This window comes from Lactuca saligna, chromosome 2 (assembly GCF_052625555.1).
Source record: "Lactuca saligna cultivar CGN05327 chromosome 2, ASM5262555v1, whole genome shotgun sequence".
Taxonomy (NCBI): Eukaryota; Viridiplantae; Streptophyta; class Magnoliopsida; order Asterales; family Asteraceae; genus Lactuca; species Lactuca saligna.
In genome coordinates, this window is record NC_136418.1 from 151,362,293 (window position 1) to 151,377,476 (window position 15,184).

Sequence of the window (15,184 nt, forward strand, 5' to 3'; positions counted from 1 at the left end):
TTGACCCCAACTCATCGAGTGCATCTAGCAACTCTTCGAGTTCCTACGGAGTCCAAAAAACCTGAACAAACCCCAGCTAACTCACCGAGTTGTTTCATCAACTCGACGAGTTCACTTGATATCCAGTAGGTGGGGAAACCCAATCTGACTCGTCGAGTTGCTAGGATAACTCGTCGAGTCCCCCTCCCTGTTTGCTTATTATGATGATTCACCGAATAAAGGGACTCAAGGGCTTAGATCTGAAACCCTAAGGTGTCCAGAGGGATAAAGTTTCCAACTTTACCCTCTAAAATCACTTTGATTGCTCTAAGGCCCTTATCAAAGGTTGAAAAGCTCAAAAGTCTTGCCATGCATTCCAAAAATTTAGGGATCTAGAATCCCTCCTTTCCAGAGGAGTTTCTAGTCCTCAAACCGTTCCAAATATGGATGCTTTATGGACATGCATGTCTTTAAGTCAAAATGGCCAAAAAGGGGAAATATACTCTAAAAACCCTTGTATGGCATCCTTGCTTGACCAAAAGCTAGATCTAGCCCACCTTGGGGCTATTTTGCCTTGGAGATCCATAAAATTGCAAACTTTATGAACCTCGTGCATGCAATCAATAGGAATAATATGAAATGAAGAGTAAACAGATCTAGCCATATTCTAAGATAAAAATCGAATCTTGAAGACTTACCATAGTCCACAAGATGATCAAGCTCTAGAGTGATGGCTTGGTTTGCTGGATCTTTTTATTCTTATCACTATCTCATTCTTTTTAAGCTTCACAAGTCACTCTAGCTCACAAAATGAAAGAGAATGGGGATTATGGTTTAGCACAAACGTTCTTAGGGTTTGGAGGCGGATGGAAGGTCAGCCTCAAGGTTCTTACGGAGATTATATAGGGTGCAAACCCTAAAATTAGGGTTTTTCCTTTACAGTACCTACTCGTCGAGTTGACCTTCCAACTCGTCGACTAGGGCCTAGAACATGCATCCTCGAAATGTTCTTTACTCGATGGGTCGGGGCTCCCAACTCCTTGAGTCCCAACATCAAAACCCTAAAATTTAGAAAATTAAATAATACATGTGACAAGTGTTACATCCTTCATTTTTAATTCTCTGACAATATGCATATATTAGCCAATTTAACAGCTAAACTCTATCAACAATTCAAAAATTATATAATATTAAAGGAAATGATTTCACAAAAAATTTCAATATTTATGGTATTGTAAAAAATATGTATGCTTATAATTTTTTATATTAAATCTTTTTTTATAATCCGTGTAATACACAAGTGTCACACATATTTATTATTCATATAAAAAGCTGAAAACATGGGCTATACTTAGGGGGAAAAATGCAACTATGAAAATTATTTGTATAAGTAATTCAAAACAAGGACTCAAAGTGTAATTTTATATATACTATATGGACTATTTATGTAATTTACTCAAAGAAAATAAATAAATAAATAAATGTCCGTAAACTCAAACTAAAATTAGTAATCACCTTATCCACTTCGTGGCATCGTTGCTTCACGTGGAGTCGAAGAATATGCCAGTTAATATCCTTTTACAGATCAACGTACAACTTACCATACCAATGTACAAGTATTTATATCCACACTTTAGCTTTTCTCGAATTTTTATTTTATTTGTTGTGCACTTTTATTCTTCCACTTACAGGGACAGAAGCGTCATTTTGACATACACTTTCGAACACCCACGTTCTTTCCCCAAAGGCGGCCTGCCTGTTAAATTTCCAAAAAGGATACCGCTTTAAGCCTTTAACCAATGTTTACCGTTAAAACAATATGTTTTTTTTTTTTTTTTTTTTTTTTTTAATTCATAAATTATCTCAATTTTGATGTAGAGTTTCTGTCTGATAAAAAAAAAAGATTTTATTAATAAAAATATTACTTTTTAAAAAGAAGAACGACACATATAAAATAATTATGCACGTTAAAATCACTCTGAAACGTAAGAAGGACATAATAGTAATTTCAACGTGAAATTGCTGTGCTAGCCTGGAATATAAAATAAAAATTGAGAAATAACGTGAGTGATCCGCGCTAACCCACCAAAAGGTTGGCTTCTCGGCACATTTTGGAGAGAGAGAAAAGTTAGTTTGGAGACGTTACCGGATTCGAACTGCTTTTATTCGTCGGAATTTGGGATTTTTCTCACGTCCGGTTAGGGTTGATCTTCTTTCTTTCCTCTATTACTAGTTTAGTTACTCTCGGGATTTGGAACATCTGATTGCTGGTGCTTTTTGGGCGAAAAAGATCGATTTTTGTTCACTCTTTATGAAGTTAGAAGATATAGGATCTGCAATTTTGAGAGGATTATGATGGTTACACCTCAGAAGAAGGCGTGGTCGGGTTGGCTCTCGCCTAGAGCAGACAAAAACGGGATCGTCTTGGCCAATTCGGGCCCTAATTCGAGCCCTAGGGATAAGGGTTTTGCACTTGGTGAGTCGACACCTGAGGGTTTGGTGTCCAACGTTGGGATTATGGATCAGGACGTTGTGATTGATAAGATTTCTAGCCTCGAGAAGGAGGTTAGTAAAGATTAATACGTTTTTATATTTTAAGCTGCTTAAGTATCTTATTTTTTGTTGCTGTTGTGGGTTTTCTTGATTTTGTGATGTGAGTTTAGATCTTTATGAAGTTCGTTCTTACTTAGTTAGTAAAAGCATGCATAATTTGGCTTCTGTTTAGGGTCTTAATAAACCAATTTATTTCTCAATTTGATGGATGATGAAGTTTGAGCAAGCACCAGTTACTCTAGAAATATTTAGTGAATATAACGTCACAACTGGGTTCTTAAACCGCACCCGTAGTAAGTTCATAGCAGTTATCTGTTTATAGGAAGTGGTCTTAGGAGAACTCAACGGAGAACTGTAAATGAAGTGATTCAAAGAGAATTTGTGAGAAAATTGTGAATTGCTACTTACTTTTTTTTTCCTTATGTCAATGCTATTTCTTCAATCTGTTTGTCTAGTATATTTGGTAGACCCACTGAATTTCATCTGGTAATTGGTCTATACAGCTCTATGAATATCAATATAACATGGGCCTTCTTCTCATTGAGAAAAAAGAATCGGTGTCCAAGAACGAACAATATGAGCAACTATTATCCGAAACCAAAGAGCTCCTTCAGAGAGAGAAAACAGCACATCTTATTGCAATATCTGAGGTGGAGAAGCGTGAGGAGAGGTTGAGGAAAGCATTAGGGGTTGAAAAACAGTGTGTCCATGAGGTAATAACATCTTAACTTGACCTTCCATTGAGATGTCATTGTCAATACAACTTAAATAAGAGAACTGCTAACATTTTAATCAATTGGCTACTGCAGTTAGAGAAGGCTTTGCGTGAAATGCGGTCAGAATATGCAGAAATAAAGTTCACTGCTGATTCGAAGTTAGAGGAAGCAAATGCTTTGGCTACTAGTGTTGAAGGGAGATCATTGGAGGTAGAGGCAAAGTTGCGTGCTGCTGATGCCAAGCTTGCTGAGGTCAGCAGGAAGACATCAGAGCTTCAGAGAAGATCACTTGAGATCGAGTCAAAAGAAGCTTCACTCATGAGAGAGCGCATGTCATTTAATTCCGAGTATGCTTCACATTTTGTTAAATCTTATTCTTTCACAACGTTATTTTTTTTATATATATAATTTCTTTTCTGTTTTCAGGAGAGATGCACATGAGCGTAATCTATCTCACCAAAGGGAGGACTTGAGGGAGTGGGAGAGAAAGTTACAAGAGGGAGAGGAGAAGCTGGCTGAGGTCCGTAGGTTACTCAACCAAAGAGAGGAGAGGGCAAATGATAGTGATAGATTATTTAAGCAGAAACAGCTTGAACTTGAAGAAGCACAGAAGAAAATTGACCTGGCTGATTCAGCTCTTAAAACTAAAGAAGATGAAATTAGCACCAGGATGGAAAATCTGGTCTTAAAAGAAAAGGCAAGTGTTTTAGGCTTTTGGCCAGTTGTTTTTTAGAGTTCTATGATAAAGAACATCTGTGTTTTGTTGCAGGAAGCTGCAGCTATGAGGAAGAAGTTAGAGGTACAGGAGAAGGGATTACTAGAACTGGAGGAGAAGCTTAAGGCAAGAGAAAAAGTAAGTTGTTGTGGCTTGTTAGTTGTTACTCATGTATTATAGCATATAGTGTTGGTTCTAATATGTACAACCAATTCAACTTCATGGTACTTACAGGTAGAGCTTCAAAAACTTTTGGATGAACACAAGGTCATTTTGGATGCAAAGACGCATGAATTTGAGTTGGAAATGGAACAAAAGAGAAAATCATTGGATGAGGATTTCAAAAACAGGGTTGTTGAGGTGGAGAAGAAGGAAGTTGAAGTCAATCACTTGGAAGGAAAGATTGCAAAACGAGAACAGGCGCTAGAAAAGAAACAGGAGAAAATCAAGGAGAAAGAGAAGGAATTTGATGTGAAGTCGAAAGCTTTAAAGGAGAAGGAGAAGAGCCTTAAATCTGAGGAGAAGAACCTAGAGAATGAAAGGAAAGAATTAAGCAGTGAAATGGAGAATTTGTTGAATCTCAAGGTCGAGCTTGAGAAGTTAAGTAGTGAAATTGAAGAGCAAAAATTGAAGATAAGTGAAGAACGTGAAAGGCTTCGAGTCACAGAAGAAGAGAGGTGCGAGCATGCCCGTTTGCAGTCTGAACTGAAGCAAGAGATAGAAAAAATCAGGCAAGAGAGAGAAGCGGTTTTGAATGTAAGGGAAGATCTGAAGCAGGAGAAGGAGAAGTTTGAAAAGGAATGGGAAGATCTTGATGAGAAAAGAGTTGAAATAAAGAAGGAATTGGAATCTTTTACTGCACAGAAGAAAAAGATAGAAAAAACAAACCGTTTAGAAGAAGAAAGGTTGAATAACGAGAAGCTGGAAACACAAGCTTATGTGGAAAGAGAGTTGGAAGGTCTGAGATTGGCTAAAGAGTCGTTTGCTGCTACCATGGAGCATGAGAAATCTGTTTTGGAAGAGCAATATGAAAGTAAGAAATCCCAAATGCTTCATGAATTTGAAGTTCTGAAACAAGAGCTGGAGACTGAAATGCAGCGGAAAGAGGCGGAGATTGAGAACCGCATGCGTGAAGCGAAAAATTCATTTGAAGAAGAGAGAGACAGGGAGCTGGCGAATGTGAAGTACTTGAAAGATGTTGCAGGTAGGGAAATGGAAGAGATGAAGCTAGAAAGGATACAGTTAGAAAAGGAAAAACAAGATGTATTTGCAAACCAGAAGCATCTAGAAGGGCAGCAGATTGAAATGAAAAAAGACATTGATGAACTTGTTAGCCTTAGCATAAAGTTAAAGGATCAACGCGAACAGTTTCTCAAGGAAAAGAAACGGTTTGTTGCATTCGTTGAGGAAAACAAAGGGTGCAAGGAGTGTGGAGAGAGAGTTTCTGAGTTTGTACTCTCTGATCTTCAATCCTTATCAGAAATGAAGAATGCAGATAGTTTTCCTGTCCCAAAGTTTGATGGGTATTTGAAAGAAGGTGGGCAGGGTACTTCAGAGAGACCAAATGTAGGGACATCCATGGGTAATAATAATTCAGGAGGATCTCCTGCTTCTGGTGGGACCTTGACCTGGTTGCGAAAGTGCACCTCAAAGATCTCCATATTCTCAACTGGGAAGAAGAATGTACATGAAGGCGGTGTTGAAGATGGTAGTACAGAGGGGGCAACACAAGCACAAGCACAAGCACAAGAGAAGCTTGTAGATGTTGGAGAAATACCAGAATACATATTGAGCTCCGAGGAAGAACAGGAAGTGTCGGCTAGAGTTGTATTGGATTCTTTTGATGTCCAGAGGGTTCAATCCGTGGATGATGCTGGTGTTGAGCAATCGGGTGATGATGATCATGGAAACACCAACAGCCAGACGCATGACATTGAAGAAGTATCCCAGCAGCAGTCTCCTTCTGATATGAAGGATGAAAGTCAGAGTCAGAGTAAACGAACGAGGAGGGCTACCACTAAAGGGAGAGGGCGTCCTAAAAAGGCAACTAGTGAGAACAATGGTGTTGAGCACTCTTCTGATGTTGGTGTTGAGGGAACATCAAAAACATCAAAGGGAAGGCGTAAGCGCGCAATTGAAGAAAATCCTGACTACAGTGAATATTCTGACAGTGTCACAACTGGGAGTAGGAGACAGAAAGTTGAAGCGCCTCAACCTCAACCTCAAGTTAGACGATACAACCTTCGTCGACCCAAGGCGTAAGTAACTAAATTTATAATTATTTTTGGTAAGCCATAATCTTTTATTAGTCTACCTACATTTCTTCCCTGTTAATCATCAGTGGAGCTCCCGCCTTGTCTAATCAAAGCAAAGAAGATGATGTGTCGGTGTCACATAACTCAAAGGGAAGCGGACGTGTTGGGAGAAAGAGAAAAGTCCCAAAGCCTCAACCTGGAGCTTCTGCCAGTCTTGCTAATGGAGATTCACAACCCCATGATCATGATCACCATCATCATGATGGGTTTCTGGAGGTAGTGCTTCCTTTCTCCTTGTTTTCAACACATGTATTATTATTTAATCTGAATTTTTATTTATTTGGTATATGGTATCAGAAGAAAGTTGTAGATGGGGAGAATGAGGTAGCAGGAAACAATTGCTCAGATGGTGTTGGTGTTGCTTTGAGTGAAGAAGTGAATGGGACGCCTCAACAGCACCAGACTGGAACTCCTCCTGCTGTTCAGGACCAACATGACAATGACAATGATGATGATGATGATGATGATGAGTCTGAAGATGAAGAGGAGGTTGAGCATCCTGGTGAAGTTTCCATTGGAAGAAAGCTGTGGACATTTATCTCAACATGAGGAACAAGTAGAAGCCTTTTTTTTTTTTTTTATATATCATGCATGCATAGAGTCCAAACAACTCCCACCTTTTTGGCGTCAAGAGTTGTTTGTTGTGTTTCTTTCTTTGTTTGTTTGTAGTGTCGTCAATCAATTGTTTATGTAGGAGTCACGTTGTAGCTAGTTTCCTAGGCTTGGTATGGTATATCTCTATCTATCTTCAGTCAGATTGTTTTTTTTTTTTTTTTTCTTTTGCTTTGCAACATAAATTTGCTATGGCCAGTTAACTTGTCACTGGACCTGGATTGTCACACTTGATTTTCATTGTGTTAGACCATTATTATGATTGTTCATTCTATTTACAATTTCTAGTGTCTTATCTTGTTTGTTTTGCATGATTGTTCATTCTATTACATTCAAACCCATGCGTCAAACATCAAATGAAAAACATCTTTGTTTGTGCATCTTCTAACCATGAGATTACACAAACAAGAAATGTAAAATTCAAAACTTGATTTATACATACTAGGGTTTGGTGCCTGAAAAACCATCCACAGACCAAATGCTCCAACTACTGTTAGTTATCTTTAACTACTCTAAACCCTATATATATATATATATATATATATATATATATATATATATATATATATATATATATATATATATATATATATATCCGACTTGGACACACAGCAAAAACACATCACTTATGTTGTTGATATGATGACAAAAGCTCAAACTTTATCTATTCATGTTAGTTGTGCAAAACTGTGACCACTTCCAACTTTATTTTCTTTACTGTAGAGGTGATTTAGTAACAGGAAGCTCCTGCTACTGCTGGTGCTTGATTAGCCATAGCCAAGCGGGCTTTAAGCTCCTTGTGCTTCTTTATATCCCTGAACAACAAAACCACGTTACAAGACACTTTTTGGGTTGGAGTAAGTAACTAGTAAAAGATTGAGAGTTTTTGGTACAACTTACATGCAGCGAGGTATCCTGCAATCAGAATCTTTACATATTTGTGAGTGCTCCTTTAATATTCTCCATACCCTTTGACAAAATTGGCACCCTCCAGGAACCCTGACACTACATCTAGAAGCATGGTAGAAAAGTCTTCTCATAGTTACACACTCTGTATAAGAGCACGGGATCCTCGCACATTCAGATGCATGCATTAAAACATCCAGCACTGCTTTCAACTGCAATGGAAAGGAATATAAAACATTGTTTTTACTTGATTAATGTAAGAAAGAAAGTTGTTCAGAATCATAGATACCGTCATGGGTTTTTGTTGCTTCTGGAGATGTCCATGTTTAGGTTTCGATCCCCTGACAAGTATGAGTGAAGGTGGATTTAATCTGTGAGGATGATAAGCACCACGTTTCATCTTATAGCATGATTCACAAACATTATACTTTGTACAGATGTCACAATGCCAGCATCGCTCAACCACAACATCTTTGTTGCAAGCAGTGCAGGTTGGTTTAATAGGAGGAGGCTTGTGGATTAGATGATACAAGATCATCATAGACGAATATTTGGCATGGGATAATGTATCAAACTGAAAATGGGATTTCTGGCATTTGTTTAAGAAGGCATCACGAGTCTCAAAGAAACTGTTCACAAACACATCATCTTTATCTTTGGTATCAACAGTCACATTCTTCACCACAACCTGTAAACTCAACCACTTCAACACTAATAATAAAAAAGAAAACGGAAGATCTTTAAGGTGTTTTTATGGAGTTTCTCTCACCTCGGAGAGTAGATTCTTTTCACCAGAATGGCATGTGTGCATTTCAATCCTAGAAAGATTCTTCTCGGCATTAAAACATCTGCAGTGAAACCATAATCATCAGTAAAACACGTATGTTTTTATTTAGAGAAAGAGATGAAAAAAACCAAAGAGCCCATTTACCTTGAACATAGTTGAATCTTTTTGCAGTGGCTGCAAAACCATCTGCTCCCAGATAATATCACTTCATGGCAATGAGTGCAAACATGCTGTAAATGGACAATCATAAAATTTTCCTTCACAGGTAGAATAGTTTGGCCCAGCTGCAAGTAAAATCAAGAAAGAAGAATATGAGTCTAAGTGAGGCAGCATACAGCAAGCAAAAAGATTACCTTTTGCATCACTAACACATCCTTGACTGCAACATCAGGTTTATCCTGTCCCATGGCTTTCAAGATTCTCTTGTTAGGTAGCTTGCTTTGCAATCCACCAGCACTGGTTTCTTCTACTTCAAGTTTCCTAACTATATTTTCAGCTGCCCCTGACCAATAATCACCATCAAAAAAGGGCAAACGAGCTGCAGTTATCTTTGTATTCCCCTCTCCACTAGCAACAAAAAACTGATTGTATAAATTTGTGTAGTCCACAACAACACCATCTTCCGCCCCTTTCTTTAGCATTGACTTGTACCTAAACATAAAAAAACAAAAAAAAAAATATACTCTTACTTTGAGGCATTTTACCAAACACCTTATGTGCAGAGACAAAGAGAGGTACCACTGGCGTAGCTTATCCTGCTTTGGTGTTCTCTGAGTCTCTGGATGGCAGTAAAAAATATAATCTTCTCCTTTTATAAGAGGACATGCCCATATATAACAGGTGGCGAAACCCCGTGTCTTGCAATACTCAAGGTATCCAATCTGATGATCATCATAAGATAGGCAAAAAAAACAAAAGAGACACTTTTAATCAAGTTCATCAACACACAACACAAGCAAGTGTAGATAAAATAAAGTAAACAAAAGAAAAGTGAAAGAAGTTGAAGTACCAATATTTCATGATAAACAAAGGTCCGAAGAGATTCACCATTCACACTCTTTCTCTCAGGTCTAAAGTACTTTACAGAATCAAGATACGAGATATACACACAGCGTTGATTTGGGCCCCCACACTCTGATCCAAACTCCTGAACACACATTCCAAACAGGCACACATCCACCCCTTCTATATTCTGGAACAAAAAGATCAACTGATGCCAAAAAGATATATATAATGTCAGATGAGATGCCTATTTAGACATATGAGTAAGCTGAAAGCATATAATAATAGTTACCTTTGATCTGTATGTAAATCCAGATGGGTAATCTTCTCCATGAAGTATGTCTTTAAACTTCTGTCTCACTTCCAGCTGTTTCTCAACAGACACAACCACCCTCACAACAAGACCTTCAGCTCCAGGTACCTCATTTGGTTCAATTCCAGAAATCTTTGCCATTTCTTGTCTTTCTTGATTCAGACGCCTACACAGTCTTTCCTCTATGTGATCACTCAGATTAGTTCTTGGAAGATCTTTTGCTCCAAAAGCATTGGTTTCTGGTAAGGGAACACGTGTTCCATCCTCTATTTCTTGTAAATAACATTTTGGACAAATATATTCCGCCTTCCCTTCCACATCTTTTTCATCATTATACAGACCACATATCCTATGCTGCCAGCATTGACATCTATCACAAAGAACCCACTGCATGATCAAGTCATCAACACCAAATAGATTAAGAGTTAAGACCAGAGACAAATAAGGTTACTGCATTAAAATATGATAAAATGGAAATATATCAACAACTTACAGAGTCCTCTTTTTCCTCATCGTTTTTTGCTTTTTGGAGATTTGATTTGGGAATAGAAAACCCGCGCATTATAATATTAGTCCCGTGAGATCCTCTGTAACATGACATACAGAAACAATGGCGTATACCAATTTCATTTGTTGATCGAAAATACCCGACATTTCGCTTGATACGGGTGTCACAAGATGAGCAATATATAGGTGATGGGGCAAATACAAGCTTATCCATGGTGCACAGCTGGCATCTGTTTTGACCGATTGACTGTTCTCTGTTTCCTGACACTACATCCTTCTGAGGGGTAAAACTCAACAAATGCCCTCTGATTTGATCTGCAGTGAAAAAATCAGCTAAAGACACACTCTGTATCTTCATCTTCTCTGATTTGTTCATTTCACTGTTTGTAATACCATCACCATCACTTTGTTTTAGCCCTGTTGATTCTTGTTCACCATTCAACTTCTTTTCCTGATCATCATCCCTGGCTGCTGCTTCTTCTTCTTCTTCTTCTTCTTCTCCATTTGCACTAACTTTTGAGTCGACATCTGCTCCTAAAAGTTCTGTTTGTAGTTGTACTACTTCTTGAACATCTTCATTACATGCAATTGTATCCATCTTCTGATATTTTGTAGGTAATAATGCATCTTCTGAAAGTGTTTCGGTGTGACTCGGATCAGCATAAAGTGTGGGCTCTGATTCATCTATCTTTCTCTTTTTAGATTCCAAGTGAAATTTATTAGTACCATATAAAGACCTTGCGGGCCCGCAAATACTGCAATTTGAATCATGACACTTGTCAAAATGGGATGCCAGTTCAAGATACATGGAGCAATTGCAAAAAATGTCCTTGCATTCTGCTGCATGCATATAATTTTGGAAAGGAACTTCTCTTCTTAAATCTGCTGGCATATCTTTGTACATGATATATGAGTTAAGGACTTGCAAACTAGAGATTTGATTTGAACTTTCCAAAACATGTGGTTGAGCCTGAATTGCGACTTCATTTCTGGATTTTTCACCATTGCCAAATAACATATTTGATTGAGTCTTCAACTGATAATAAGCTCTACTATCAAAAGCTTCAGAATCAGATATCATATCTCCATAAGAACATGCAGTGATGGATGATACTTGTTCAGGTGAAGTAATAAGGTCTAGATCAGTCTGCTTTACACCCAATGGGGAAATCAAGTTCATCCCACCACAACCAACATTTGTGCTGGGAATATTCTGGGTATAATCGTTAAATGCAGAAGCTGTAGATGTTGATCAAACATAAATAATTTAGTGGGGGCATTTTAGGAAAAAATGGGAATGGAAGAGCCAAAGATGAAAGAACATACCTCCACAAAACTCAGGATTATAAACTGAAGCAGGATTGTAATGATTGTATCCCAAATTCATGTAATTTTCAGGACAGGTTGAAGTAGAGCTATGAAAAACAGGTGAAACCAACAAATCTGGCAAAGATGAATGAGAGGAAGCAAGGGTGTTGGATACTATCTGATGAAGATTAGCATCATGTTGAATGTAGTTCTGCAATCCATGGGCAAGTAACTTGTGGTCATTATACTCCTATTAGAGTTTCAGAATGTATGTAAGTTTAGATATGAAAAAAATTTATCAACTCAAGTAGAAATTTAAAATTTTCCACATAGCAAGTCTTCAACAATAACAAGAAATGTTTATGCATGGAAATAAGCTAATTAAAGACCTTTGAAGCATGAAATTCCGATTTCAATATGATAAATATTCATAAAGCTAAAAACAAGTCTAGAAGCCCTTGGCAGTTGGCACGCTATAACCACTTTTCCCCTTTCTATACAGCTGAAATGCTTTAAATGAAATTAATGATTTCATTACATGGGAAAAGCACAAAGTTCCCATTTATAATCATTAGCGAATAGATCTAGCATGAATCGCATCGGATGCAACTCATTTTGAGAAGTTTTTTTCCAATGGAAGCATCGGAACAATAAATCTTGTTGCACATTTGCAATATTCAAATCTACTTATAAAAAAGAACAATCACACACGCTATTTGAAGCATATCGAATAATCATTACCCAATCTACCACAGATCATACTGGATACAACCAATTGAGAGTTTTCTCCAATCAACATGTTGGAACCCTAAATTCTGTCCCGACGCAATCATTATGGTACTAATTAGCCGCACGCGCGATTCAAACCACCACCAAATCATCCACATTGTAATATCCGATTCTACTAATGACAAAGAACAAGAATGGTTACCTTTTGAGAATCGATAGAGGTCGGAAATCGGGTGTTCAGGTGATTGATAAGGTCAGATGCCCAATTCTCTCCCACAGTTGTCTCCATATAGTTTTTGGCACTACACAGTATATATATTACTCCATTAAATATAGTAAATAAATGCTCAATGCATTTGACTTAAATCACTGATCCCTAATGTATGCATTAATTGTCCCCTTGCTTCACGCTATAAAGTTTAAAGTTGTCAAGTAATACCACATTAACACTAAAAACTTGTCTTTTCATCATTATGAAACATATACTTACACCAACCAAAAGTTGTAGACGCCTTAATGTTCCAAGAACTAATATCAAATACAGCCCCCACTATCAAATTCGAAACTTAAAAGCCCAAAAAGAAGAACAAGTAACTTACACGCTGCCGATAAACTTATTAACATTATTGACGCCGGAACGTCGCTTCTTGTGCAAATTACTCGCGGCACCTCCTTCTTTCTGAATACCAATGTTCTTGTTCGTGAATTGGTCGCGTACGTGACCTAATTCGTAAACCATCCTCTCATAATTTCAAATTGCAAGAACATACAATGAACAGGGTATCTGAAAATTTCAAGAAAGATTGCGAAAGACACGCAACGGGTAGGAATTCAACGATTGGTAAGGAACCCTAGTTTGGGGCAAATAAAAAAGAGGGAAAGTTATTTTTTGTTATTTTTTTTTCTCTCTCGATGTTCCAGGAATCGTTGTTAGCTTCTTCTATCTTCGAAATCTAAGTACGAATCGAATGTCCCCCGTTTGGATGGCGATGAGGAAGTTAGGGTAAATCGAATTAAATTTCCATTTTAATTTATAGGTTATGATTTCTATCTAATTCGGCTCGGCTGATTTTGTGGGGTCATATCGAGTAGTAGTGATGACTTAGGTTTCGGGTGTCGTATGAAGTGGTACCTTACCTTGATAATAAAAAAATATTGATTAGTTTATCGACGATGGCGCCAAATGCATGTATTTTTAATTCATTAGTTATATATAAAGTTGGAAAATCAAACAATTTATTAGTCTCTTACCTTTATATTTATATATATTTATTTTAATGACTTAGTTCTTGTGTGGTTTTACTTAAATTAAATAGGATGTATGATTATTTTAAGACAAAACCATGAGTTTCTTTAGTATTATATAATCAAAACATTAAGAAATAAAAGAAACAAGATTATGTAATTAACAAGATAATTATATTAATTATTACATTCAATTGTCACATTTGTTTAATGTTGATCCATCCAAACAAATTATTTAATAAATAAAAAACCAAATAAAATATAATGATAAATAAAAAATATATTATTTTATAGATATATTTTTTTAATTAAATAGAAGTAAATTGTTAAATAAACTACATATCAACATGTTTTATTCCGTTAAAAATATATATTATATGTTTTGCAAATAATAAACCAAAAAATATCCATGATTTAGAAAAAGATACAATATAAAAAGAAAATAAAGGGAATGAAATTTTAAAATATAACTATAACGATTGCTTTTTAAAAATAATATTTAACTGTTTGAAAATTAAATAGAATATATATATATATATATATATATATATATATATATATATATATATATATATATATATATATATATATATATATATATATATATATATATATATATATATATAAAAGATCAAAATGCGATCCACTCATTTTTAACTATTTTGTTTATTTTAATATATCTTTTAAATTTTTTATTGTTTGATAAGTAACAAAAAAACAATAAGGTTATAATGGTCTTCTTGAAAAACTTATTCCTAAATTCATATATGATTGTATTACTCTTATAGCAATGTTTTGAAAACCGGATCGGAAACCGAACCGATCGACTTACCGATTCGATGGTTCAGGTGGTCAAACCGGTCGGACCGGTCTCAAAAACCGGAAAAACCGGATGATGTCATAATTATATATAATTATATAAAAATACAAAAAATAAAAAAATTAATATTTTTTAAAATTTCTGGTTTTCAGTTCATATGAATACCGGTTTTTTGTCATTTAAGAACCGGATCCGGGAACGGTTCCCGGTTGAACTGGTCGAACCGGCCGGTCCGGTCCGGTTTTCAAAACATGGTCTTATAGTTGTTCAAGAGCAAAAGTAATTCTCTCGTTTCCTTTAATGACCACTGAAGAACATCACTACCACAATTGTCGGCGACAACACCACGCTTGAGGTGGCCCCACTGCCACCACCATCGTTGACGACGACTCCACAACTGTTGTTTCTTTTCCCCTATCACAACATTCGGTCACCTATGAAAACACCTACATTTGTTACTAGAACTTCACATCTGGAACCACTACCTTTAGATCTAGATCTGCTGCCACTTCTTCGCCTCCACCACTACTCCAATGAACTGTCACCGCTGAAGAAGCCAAACAACCACCAGCAACACCGACCTCCTTCAGTTCTACTTTCTCTCTCTAAATGGAAAAAATGTCTCAGATCTGGAGAGCAACTACGAACGTCGATGTCCATCGTCAACACCCCCGATG

The 15,184-nt window shown here is 36.7% G+C and overlaps 2 protein-coding genes across 3 annotated transcripts; one reads left to right on the forward strand and one right to left on the reverse strand.

Moving 5' to 3' along the window:
• The first annotated feature begins 2,039 nt into the window (after positions 1-2,039).
• LINC1 (little nuclei1) lies at positions 2,040-7,171 on the forward strand. Its single transcript, XM_078980767.1, has 8 exons — positions 2,040-2,544; positions 3,036-3,245; positions 3,342-3,595; positions 3,675-3,949; positions 4,022-4,101; positions 4,198-6,221; positions 6,305-6,494; positions 6,576-7,171. The coding sequence occupies exons 1-8, from the start codon at positions 2,332-2,334 to the stop codon at positions 6,825-6,827; spliced, it is 3,498 nt and encodes a 1,165-aa protein (XP_078836893.1). The 5' UTR covers positions 2,040-2,331; the 3' UTR covers positions 6,828-7,171.
• Positions 7,036-13,500, reverse strand: LOC145032088 (histone acetyltransferase HAC12-like). Of its 2 annotated transcripts, none has more exons than XM_078980766.1 (13): positions 13,042-13,500; positions 12,645-12,744; positions 11,732-11,924; positions 10,392-11,644; positions 9,878-10,285; positions 9,593-9,793; positions 9,318-9,464; positions 8,937-9,230; positions 8,728-8,867; positions 8,566-8,644; positions 8,086-8,484; positions 7,791-8,008; positions 7,036-7,705 (listed from the first exon to the last, which is right to left on the reverse strand). In XM_078980766.1, the coding sequence occupies exons 1-13, from the start codon at positions 13,179-13,181 to the stop codon at positions 7,621-7,623; spliced, it is 3,657 nt and encodes a 1,218-aa protein (XP_078836892.1). In that variant the 5' UTR covers positions 13,182-13,500; the 3' UTR covers positions 7,036-7,620. The 2 variants fall into 2 exon arrangements, with proteins under 2 accessions (XP_078836892.1, XP_078836891.1); XM_078980765.1 differs by having other exon boundaries at positions 11,732-11,963.
• Positions 13,501-15,184: the final 1,684 nt, after the last annotated feature.

Coding starts and splice junctions, on each gene's coding strand:
- LINC1 (XM_078980767.1), top strand. CDS start 2,332: ATGATGGTTACACCTCAGAAGAAGGCGTGGTCGGGTTGGCTCTCGCCT. Junction 3,246..3,341: donor AAAAACAGTGTGTCCATGAG/GTAATAACATCT, acceptor TGGCTACTGCAG/TTAGAGAAGGCTTTGCGTGA. Junction 6,495..6,575: donor ATCATGATGGGTTTCTGGAG/GTAGTGCTTCCT, acceptor ATATGGTATCAG/AAGAAAGTTGTAGATGGGGA.
- LOC145032088 (XM_078980765.1), bottom strand. CDS start 13,181: ATGGTTTACGAATTAGGTCACGTACGCGACCAATTCACGAACAAGAAC. Junction 12,745..13,041: donor AATAAGTTTATCGGCAGCGT/GTAAGTTACTTG, acceptor TATACTGTGTAG/TGCCAAAAACTATATGGAGA. Junction 8,645..8,727: donor AAGATTCAACTATGTTCAAG/GTAAATGGGCTC, acceptor GTTTCACTGCAG/ATGTTTTAATGCCGAGAAGA.